General features: G+C 42.7%; 1 protein-coding gene across 1 annotated transcript; it reads right to left on the bottom strand.

Annotated features, from left to right (window-relative positions):
* Window positions 1-762: 762 nt before the first annotated feature.
* LOC105742385 (wee1-like protein kinase 2) lies at window positions 763-9,226 on the bottom strand. The gene is given in 3 exon segments (XM_023716645.1): window positions 763-1,445; window positions 1,448-1,753; window positions 9,082-9,226. Coding segments are annotated over 3 exon segments (1,134 nt in total).
* Between the last annotated feature and the right edge of the window lie 2,139 nt (window positions 9,227-11,365).

Genomic DNA, 11,365 nt, shown 5'->3' with positions numbered 1-11,365 from the left:
ATGCTTTAAAAATCACAGGAAATGAAGCCAGATTCTGCTAAAATTGAGAGAAAGTAGTGCTGTCCAAAGTCAAAGCCATTCAAAGGCCATGACAGGGTTAAGCCAAACTGAGTCAGAGCAGCCACATCAACTGTCCCTGGAGCCCTCTACTTCCAATGTTTTTATTTTACAAGTTAATTACAAGTTAACAACCAGCTCAGTTGTACCCATGATATTTGTGGTCTTATTTCTACCCACCTCACATAATGGTGGAGCCATTCATTCCATAAATACAGTATCAGAGAGGTTGCCTCCATGCATAAAATACACTAAGAAAACTTTCTCAGAGGGGCTGGAATTCTCTTCTAGGAAAAGCATCATAAAGCACAGGAAGCATTATCCAGATCCATGCACATTATCTTGTAGGTTCTTTCTTTAACTCAAGCCAAATTTTATTTCTTCCCGAGATCTTTGGTGAGAAATTGGCAACAGCAATTTTAGTCCATAGACCAAGTCAAAGGTTGCTTTTTCTTCTTTCAGTTCAGAGACCCACATATTCTCATTCATTAGAAAATGTAAAAAGTATTTAAGTTGTTGGTACGCAGCATTAGGAACCAAATGATCGGAAAGAAAAGTGGCTATCAATTATTGTACCTGAGACCATTGCTAGTAAGAAGCTTTAGTACTTTTGTGATCTTGGCTATATATGCTATGTTAAGGTGACTTTTGAAATCTTGGGCTTTCAAGTTGGTCAGTTTTTCCATTTTGTAGAAGGCTGGATGATCAATATCTTTCTGCAGGTCTTATAATATAAATTTGGCTGGTGTGCAGTGAGTTCTTATGGGGAAGATTGCCCCAGATGAAACCTGAAGACTTCCAGCTCTTTCAGCCCTCCAGGTGTTTGGTGCTTCTTGGTTCTGTTTGTCCCTCGGAGCTCTCAGGGTTGCCATGGTGGCCTCCTCCATGGAGGGACAGGGCCTGTTGGACTTTTCTCAGTTCCCTTTCCAGTGTAGCCGTCTTAGACTTCTCCACCTCTAGAAGCCTCTGGAGCTCCTCTTCTGTCTTCAGGGAGGGCCAGAGGACTGGACTATGGACCAGATCTGCTGCAGAAGGTCTTTTCTGAGGGTCAGGGTAGATCATACTCTTGAGCAAGTTGTGAAAATCTTCTGTGAGCTTCTGAGGAACATCCGGGAAGACACCTTTATGGATGGATTCCCACTGATCACCGAAGCTGGGTAGAGTCTCCACCCCTGCTGCCATTGCAATCACTAACCCTAGGGCAAATATGTCAACTTTGGGAAGGTGTTGATAATTCTCTCGGAAAATCTCATTAGCTAGGAAATGAATATCTCCTTCTTTCACTTCTGGTTTTTTTATTGATGTCACAAGGCTCAGGTCACCAATTTTATAAATGACCCTGGCAAAGAGAAACCAGTCGGCTTCATTTTCACTCTCTTCTGGGACTCCGGAGAATCACATATGAGGTTATGGTAAATGAAGATGTTACTAGGCTTGAGGTCCATGTGTACCAAGTTACACTTGTGGATGTACTTCAGCCCTAAGGCGAGTTGCAGAAGGATGTCCTTGAGTTTCAGCTCTGAGAAATGATTACCAGACTCCATGTTCTCAGATATGGCATTTTTCAAGCTTCCGCCATTGCAGTATTCAGTTTGAATGATCAGGTAGTTGTCTTCTGACCAGGAGGAGTAGTAGCCTATCACATGGGGGTGATGCCCAAGCACTGCGTAAGCGTGAACTTCATGTAAATACGCATCTAGTTACTGGAGGTTTCAGTCCATACTCAGCTGGGTCCAATGCAGAGCAGCACAGAGCAGAAAGCAACCTTTCATGGCAGCGGCAAAGAGCCTGTTATCCATATTTTAAAGGTGAGATAATTGGCACTTAGAAAGATTGACTTGTTCAAGGTCACTCAGCTAATAGGTTGCTGTGGCCTTATTTGTATCCCCCTCCCAAAGTTTATGTATGAAGCCCCAGATTTGAAGGTAGTAGTATTTAGAGGGTGAGGCCTTTTCGAGGTGAATTGTTTAAAGGACATCATATGAGTAGGGTCATTACGATAGGATTCATGCCTTACAAGAAAAGGAAGTGATAAGAGCTCATTTACTCTGCTATAGAGGCTATAAGAATGTGACTCTCAACAAATTAGGAAAAAGCTCCTCTCCAACCATTGAATCTGCTAGCAACTTATTCTTGGTCCTCTCATCTTCCAGAATTATAAGAAATAAACATTTGTTGCTTTAGCTACTGTGGTCTGTGGAATTTTGTTACAGCTATCTAAGCTGACTAAGATATACATGGTGGATTAACTAGTGGTCAGCTTGTAACACCCAACTGAACTGAATCAACATGGTGAAGGGTATGGATGGACCACCTAAGGATTGCTGCCAACAGCATAAAAAGAGAACTGGAAGGGCAGATGGTGTGCTGTTGATTTTCCTGGAGAAGCTTGTCACACTAGTTTTCCTGATATGAACTCAACTGTTTTCATCATCAGAGAGGCTTGGGACCTCAATGTCACTGAGGATGGCTGCCGTCTCTTTGCAGAAGCTCTGGTCCTCATCTTCAGCATTATTTCAGGGCTCTAGTGAAGATCCCTCTAGCTGCTGGCACAGCTCCTTCACAGACTGTCTACTTTCCACCACTGATCTTTCAGCCTTGATACAGACTCGCATGAGACACTGTTGTGGGCTTTGGGCCTCTGGTTGGACTTGTGGAGGACACTGCCATGGGCTCTAGGTCTTCAGCTGGACTCATGCAGAACATTGCTGTGGGATTGATGCCCTCAGCTGGATTCTTTGGGTCTCTAGTGTGTAGATAGATCTCCTATACTCTTTTGAATTTGACTCTTTGGGTGAGTACTATAAAATAATCTTATAAATGATGTGTCCTGTATTAAATCCTTTCCTTTGTAAACCATGACCACAGTAAGGGCTAAGTATGAGTGGAAGTCCCTTGTTTCCAGAGCTCAAAGACTTTGACATAATATCATATTCTCTCTTATTACCCTTTCTATCCTCATCCACATAGGCTGCTGGTAGCTGTGAGTCCTTCTCATCATTATCAAGCAGGCTTCCTTATTACAACCAACAGAAACAGATTGTTGTTGATTTAAGCAGAAAATGAACTATTGAAAAGATATGAGATAGCTTACAACATCTCCTGGAAGGCCAAAGAACTAGGACTGGAACTTTTACTGTGGGATCGGCTTCCAAATTCATCATGTAGAACTGGCCTGGTGAATACGTGAGAGTTACTGCTCTGGAGAGGGCAGCCACCACACGCACCATCAAGAAGGACAATGCTTGGGCTGGCCTGATAGCTCAGTGGATTAAAACACCTGCTTGGGCAGATGCAGCAGCCGGGGTTCGATTCCCAACATGCAATGCCTGCCCCACTCCCAGAGCATGCTGAGATGGCAGTTGAGACTGGGTGTGGTGGCGTGCACCTGTAATCCCAGAGCTTGGAAGGCTGAAAACAGGAGAATCACTATGAGTCCAATCTACGTAGTGAGACTCTGTAGACCCTGTAGACCCTGTCCTAAATACAGAAAAAGATAAATAAATAAGGACAATGCCAAAATGTAAAACAACAAAAGAAATAAAGATTTAAAAGAACAAAATAAAGCTGGTCATGGTGGTGCATGCCTGTAATCCCAGATCTTGGGAGGCTGAAGGAGGATTGCTGCAAGTTCAAGACCAGCCTGGGCTACAAAGTGAGCTCAAGGCCAGCCTCAACTGCACAGGGAGACCTTATCTCAAAAAAACAGAAAGAAAAAAAGAAGTGAGTGCCAGACCCTGGGCTCTGCTACTGCAACTGCTGCCTCTACTGCCAAACAAGGCCCATGCTGATTCGGTATGCCCAACTGCTTTGCCTCAATATTTTTTAGTTCTGAGTCTGTGGAAGGCAGTAGTCTGTGACTTGCAGAGTTTAGGTCACCGTAGGCAGGTATATGACTTGCTTTAGTTGTAGAGGATGCTGCAAAATGAATCTGGCAATTTCCCTTCCTGTGAAGGGAAGCTGGCTCTGTCTGTCTCATAAGATGAGAAACTCTCCAAACATGAAAAAAAGAGGTCCCCAAGTTTACCAGCCCAAAACACTTACAAAAATTTGCTATCTCCTATCTCTTCTCTATTTTGTCCAGATCCTATGCAATCCATCCACTTCCAACATTTTTATTTTGTGTCTGTATACTTTATTAAACCTATCTATGCATTGTCAGTTTGTCTAGGATGAAGTGAAAATCTTCAAACTTAAACTAGCACAAGTATCTTAGGCCAAGTCTTCCAAGAAGTAGAGCCAAAATGAGATTAAGCATGCAAGGATTTTAATCATGGAATCATATGTGGGGGAAAAAATGAAAGTGGTAATTTGGTTGAAGCATAGTCTATTGTGCAAGTATGACTGTATGAAAAGCAAACAGGAAAGGAAGGTTAGGTGGAAGTATCTTGGATGGTCATAAAATGTAAGAGAGCTTGGATGATCATGAAATCAAAATTGGTTATTAGAAGAGTCCTGTGTCTCTCATTATGGTGGTTTACTGTATATCTAGATGTCCCCCCAAAGAGCCTTACCTGGTCTGGTCATAGACAGGGCCTGTGGGAGAAGATTAGATTTTGTGTCTTTATGGCTAACTTGCTATTAGGAAGAGGTGGGTCTCTAAGGCCAGGCCTTAGAGAAGCTTATCTTCCTCTCAGGCTCCTCCCTTGCTCTATCTTCTTCCTGTCTACCACATCCCTCCACCATGCTGTTCTGCCTTAGAGCCAGCCAACTATGGACTAAAAGTGAACCAAAGTAGACCTTGCCTTTTAAGTTGCATGTGTCAAGTCTTGTGTTTCAGCAATGAAAAAGTGACTAAGACCCTCAGGTATGCACTGTCCCTGCTGCACTCATTGCTCGGTTGGGAGCAGACCACGAGAGATGCAGCTCAGCACAAGTCAGGCAGCACTGGGGCCCAGCAGGCTACTCCGCTCCACTAGTTGGAGATCTATCTCTAAGGCACATTTTGATGTCCTCACATTATGATCTTATCTCTGCCTCAACCTCCTCCTTCCCAGTATTCTCTTTTGACCAACTTCTCTACATCTCAGGCCTCAAGTCTAATCACTGTGAAATATTCCTTGAATCCTGAATTATGATGGTTCCACTAGCAATTTCCTATAACCACATTTTCCACACCTGTCTGTTTAGATGCCTGTCTTTCTCTCTAGGTAGAGCCCCTCTCAAGTGGGAACTATTTCTATACCAACAAATAGTAAGGACATAGCACATGAGACATCCTGCTCTCAATTACAACTAGGGAAGGTGCCCTAAAATCTTCCTATGCCTCATTACCTGTCATACTCATTCCTGTCCCTTTTCGTCACTACTGCTACTATCTTTCTTCAAGCCCTCCTCTGTAATCTAACATCTACACAGTGTCAGCATCCCATTAAACAACTAATCTCCTCATACTCTCTTCCAGGCTATTCTCTATGCAGCATCAAAACTATATTTGGGAAACAGGATGCCCTTTAAGAACTCTATTGAAAAGAGGGTAAGCTTGCCACTGCAGATATGAATGAAGAGTTCTCACACTTTCTGTCTTACTGGGGCAGCCAAATTTGAATACAGGAATGCAGGGTGAAAACATGGAAAGAAATTTTGCAACTGGAGAATAACTTTCAAAAAGGGAAGAAGCTTGAGAGCCCGGTGTGGTGGCCCATGTCTGTAAACTCAGTACTTGGGAGGCTGAGGCAGGAGGGCCACTGCGAGTCTGAGGCCAATCTGGGCTGCATAGTAAGTTCAAAGCCAGCATGAACTACATGCTAAAACTCTACCTCAGAATAAAAACAGAGGAAAAAGCCCATTTGTTCCATAAAACACAAAATTTGAATTTGTATAAGCCTTAGAAAATAACCCTATCACTTTCAAGTGATTGAGTATACCTTTAAAAGCGTAAGGGTAAAATTAATTAAAAGCAAAAAAAGAAGAAAGGAAAGAATGAAGAAGGGTAAGAGAAAGGAAAGAAACGAAGGAAGGAAAAGGAGGTAGAAGGAAGTCCAGACCATTTGGTCTGAGTTCCAAGGCTCTTCTTGATCCAGCCTGATGGCCTCTCTGATCTTCTCTTGCTGTGGCTTGTGTTGCACCCCAAACATATATGTTGTCCATAGTTTTTTCCAACACACTTTGCTGTTTCACACCCTGATTTTCTTCCTTTTGCTTAGCAAGACACCAACCCTCATTTTAAGACCCTTTGTAAAGACATCTCTGTAAAGAATTTCTAGCCCTGTCCTCCAACAAAAATGTGTCAGTGTCCTTTTTGTGTTTTTAGCAAAGGACCCACCACACTCGATTTCCCCCTGCTCAGCTGTGAACTACTTGAGGACAGAGTCTATATTTTGTTTCTAGATCCATGGACTCTTGCAGCAGGCCTTGCCTGTAATTTCACCACTGAAGGCAGAGACAAGAGGATTGCAAATCTGAGTCCCACCTGGGCAATTTAGTGAGACCCTGTCCAAAGGAACACACACACACACACACACACACACACACACGGAAGAAAGTAAGAAGGAATGTTTATTGCAGAGAGGTGGGGGCGTTGGGGTGGCCTGGGATAGATTATTTATCTAGTATGCGTGAGGTTGTGGATTCAATTCTCAGCACTGCAAAATAAAATAATTAAATGAATTTTAAAAGTGGAGTTCATTTTGGCAGTGGTTGGGCAAGTGACAGTAACATCTACAATTGGGAACAGCAATGCCAGCAGAGCAAATAATGACCTGTGAGTACAGTGTGCTAGGCAGAATAGAAGTGGCCCTGGTGTCTTTATTGAATTGTTTCTATAGGATTTGGGCTAACATTGTACTTGCCTTAGTTTCTTTTGTTTCTGCCACTTTAAAAACTTTATTAAAATATAATTTACATATCATATGATTTGCCAGTTGACAGTATATAATTTGATTTTCACAGAAATTATCACAATTTTAGACCTCAAAAAGAAACCCCATCAGTACCCTTCAGCTAGCATCCTTGACACCTCCTCCCATCTCTCATCAGCTCTGAAAAGAATACTAGTCTACTTTCTGCCTAGATTTCTCTCATCTGTTCTTTCACATGAATGGGATCATACAGCATGCAGTCATTGTTATTGGTTTATTTCATTTAGAAGGTTTAGGGAAGCTTGCGGGTTAGCTCAGTTGACTGAGCAAACCCTATCAGGCGCAGGGGACAGCCTGGGTAAGGCAGCTCCCCATGCCTTACTAGGCCTGCCCGCCCTTAAGGCAGCCTGAGCCAGCCACCCCCCAACAAAAAAAATAAAATAAAATCATTCAGAAGGTATGCAAGGTCCATGCTGTTCTGTGGCATCTACCAGTACTCCATTCCTTTTTACAGTTCTGTAGCACTTCATTGTGTTTACTGATTAAACATTTTCTTTATTCATTTCACTGTTGATAGACATTTGCATCATTTATACATGTTGCCTGTTATGAATAATGCTACTGTGGGTAGGCACCTAGAAACGTCTGTGTAAATATCTGTTTTCATTTTCTGTCCAGTTTCTGAGTGTATGTCTCCAGGTTTTCTGGAGACTCCCTGAGCTACAGAAAACTCATCTTCATAAATATATTTTGCATTCAAATCAGAGAGAGTTGACTTCTGGGTTATTTATCTGTTTGTTTGGTTTTCAAACAGGAGTATCATTATGTAGCCCAGGCTGGCCTTAAATTCATGGTCCTTCTGCCTCAGCCTCCCATGTGCTGGATTACAGGCATGCGACACCACACTTAATACCAGCTATTTTAGTCACTTATAATTTATTCCTTCTTGATTATAATGTACAGCAGAAACACTTGTATTTTTTGGAACAAGTTCTGTTGAAATTTTGGCCTTTTTCTCCATTTTGTTGTTTTTCATCTTACATCTTTTCTGTATTTCCATGGTTCTTATTGTGCTTTACTTCCATAACAGCATGTTGTGTTGTTCTTGGAACAAAGATACACTGTGCTCACTTTTTCACCGAGAAATGAAATTTAATGGTCTCCTCCGTCTAGGTCTTACATTTTTGTTGAAGAAATACTCCACTTATAACAAAAACATTTAAGAAAAATAATAGCACAAACTCCTAGATTAGTAACGAAGGAGTTTGGGCTCAGCGTTGGGGAGAACATAAGGAGTGATCAGGACTTTGGTATGTGATAAAGTACATGGCTTGACAGAAGGTGGCAGCCAGATATTTAAGTTGTTGTTTGTTGTATGTATCACTGGGGGTTGCACATGCTCAGCCATTTCACACGCTGGGCATCCCAGGCGTTGCTCATGCTAGGCTACTGCTCTACCACTGAGCCCCGGCCTTCGCCACAGGTTAGGGTTTTGGGTTTTTTTAAAGATAATAAAAAATGGTCACACACAAAAAAAGCCATTTAGGGGTTCAGGAGATAGCTCAGTAGAATAACCGCTTGCCTGGCAAGCACAAGGGCCTGAGTTCAATGCCCAGTTCTGCCAAAAAAAGAAAAATGTTTAAAAAGTAGACTTTACCTGCTTAGGCAGGTGCAAGGACTGAAATTCAATTCCTGTGACCTGCCAGCCCTGCCCCCAGGACATGCCGAGACAATGACTGAGACTGGACATGATGGCTCGTGCCTGTAATCCCAGTGCTGGGGAGGCTGAAAACAGGAGGATCCCTACTAGTCCAACTTGTGTAGTGAGACCCTGTAGACCCTGTACCAAAATACATTTTTTAAAAATCAGACTTTTGAAAAGCTTGATATAGCTGAGCATGATGGTACAGCCTATAATCCAAGCTACACAGAAGGCTGAGGCAGGAGTATGGCATGTTAAAGGCTAGTCTGGGCAGCTAAGTGAGTTAGCAAGATACTGTCACAAAATTTAAAAGGGCTGGGAGATATAGCTCAGAGCAAAAGGCCTGGGTTCAGTCCCTAGCACTAGGGGGAAGAAAGAAAAAAGAAAGAAAGAAAAGAAACAGCACCAACAACAGTCCTGTCTTCACTGCTATTCTTCATAGGAGGAAGAGCAGGAGCAGCGCTTCTGCAGCTGACAAAGGAAAGGTGACTCTGCCATCTGCTGCTCACTAATGGTACGCACCTGCCAGGCCTTTATTGGGTTCAGAAAGGGTCACTTCTGGAAGGCCTAGTGGGCCGGTTACCCCAATACCTGCACTTTCGGTTTGGGATGTGGAAGGCCCAAGAAGGTCTTTTGTGCCAATACCCAGCAGCCCCTTAGCTAGCATGGAACTAGCCTCAGGGAAGCCGTGTGTATGTGCAGAACAAGAGCAAAGGTACATGGCTGGAGAAGGACTAGAGAACAGGAGAAGGGACTGCAGGGGGAGACAGAAAGAGAAGTTGGTGGTAACTGCAGAGCTCCAGGGAAAGGGATGAGTAAGAAAACTGAGAGAAGGGGGACAGGGTCACAGCACAGCCTGTGGGCCCTCTGCTGGGTTCTTTAAGGTACAACAAAGTTTGTCTTTTGAATATGTACAAAGGTGGTTGAACAAATGTTTTTCAAAATCTTATCATAGAAGATGACTTAAGAAAATTGCTATGACCACAACTGCATGTAACAAGCATGTAGACAGCTGCAGATGAAGGTCTACTGGCTGTGTTTAAAACACTTCACTGCCTCATAGGCGGCATGCAGTGTTTTAAGAGGAGAAATTGATAGGTTATGGCCCTAGTATGAATTGCTGAGTTATTATGGTGGTCCTGTAATATGGCTGAAGCCTTTGAAGCAACAGCTTATCTTCCCAGTCACCGCTTCCTCCTCCTTGCCCACTTCAGCCCTGGGTACAACTTCTTTGAAGTCTCCCGCCCACACAAGGGAGCCTCCAATCAGCTCCTTATACGTCACTAAACCCGCCCCTTAAGCTCCGCCCCTGGTAAAAGACCATACAGTCTCAGGCTCCCTGTCTGTGGTCAGAGGATCCGCCCATCTCCCTGCCTTTGGTCCTCTCCATGTGTTTGGAGTTAATAAATGCTTTCCCTCCCCCTATTTCTGCTTCTCTGCTGCACCGCCCCCGCCGCCATCGCTGCTGCCTCTAAAATTTATCAGAAATGAAGAGTTGGTCAAGAACACAGATGAGCAGGAGCAAATGATGAAAAATAGTTTGATGTTAAAAACTCACAAATTAGAAAAAATAGACGTGCCTAATTTTAATTGCTGAATGATAAATTTTCTTTAAAAGAGGAAAATTGAGAGAAAAATAGTGGATTTGGAAGGCAATACTGCCAGGCATTATGGTGCATCCCTGTAATCCCAACAAATTTGGGAGGCTGAGGCAAGAGGACCATCACGAGTTTGAAGCCAGCCTGGGCTACAAAAAAAAAAAACAAAACAAAAAAACAAAAAAACAGTCTGGGTCGTACATGCAGTCATTTTGTGGTTATGAGACTTTGAAGAAAGTTACTCAGACTTTAGTTTTTCGCCTTTAGTTTACTCATCTAAACAATATAGTAGTGGTAACAGTAACTGCCTTTATGTAAAGCCAAGCTGCATATGAGCTAATGACTGACATGGGCTGTCTTACTGAATCCATGTAAGTCCAGGAAACAGGCACTGGCATTACCCCCATTTTCCGAGTTAGTATACCAAAACTCAGAGAGATGGAGTAGCTTGCCTCGGGCCACATAGTTAGAAAGTAGCCAGGCTATCACTGAAACCCAGATTATTTAGCTCCAAGGCATTATTGTTCTGAATCTCTGTCTCAGTTAGTTTTAAGTTAAAATGACTTACACCAAACCACAGTGGCTTAAAAAAAAATTGTTCTACTATGTTCAAAATTCTGTTGTACAGTATCTTCAGTGTAGTCCACAATTCTGTGTTAAACAGCTCAGTGATCAGTGCTGGGCTCCCACTGGATCTGCAATCCACTGGTGAGTTAGGTGGTGGCTAGATAATCTAGCATAGCCTCACTCATATAATCCAGAACTGGCAGTTGGATACAACCCCTTGATTCTCTTCCATCTGGCTCCTTGTCCTCCAGCAGGATGGATTAGGGTCAATTACATGGTGGTTGCTGGATTCCAAGTGCAACAAGAAAAGGCGGGTCTGGGCACTGTTGTGTACAGAGGGCACATGAGTTTGAGCTCTGCCTGCGTAACTTAGTGCCTGTCCCAAAACTTTTTTTTTTATGTATTTATTTTTTAAATTAATTTTGTTGAGAAAGAAATAGCAATGAGGCAGTTTCAAAACAAGTGAGTAGGACAGTTACAATAATTAATACATTGCATATTGTTGTCTTTGTAGTGGTTATTCATAGTACAAGTTGCACACATATCTTATCTAAGCACTATTAGTACAGATCTTCTCACTGAACTAAGAGAAAGTATCTGTATATCTATCCTATTTTGTATATTCAGATATATATATATAT

The sequence above is a fragment of the Octodon degus genome, unplaced genomic scaffold, assembly GCF_000260255.1.
Source record: "Octodon degus isolate 3935 unplaced genomic scaffold, OctDeg1.0 scaffold00049, whole genome shotgun sequence".
Classification (NCBI taxonomy): Eukaryota; Metazoa; Chordata; class Mammalia; order Rodentia; family Octodontidae; genus Octodon; species Octodon degus.
This window is presented reverse-complemented; position numbering and strand designations above follow the sequence as displayed.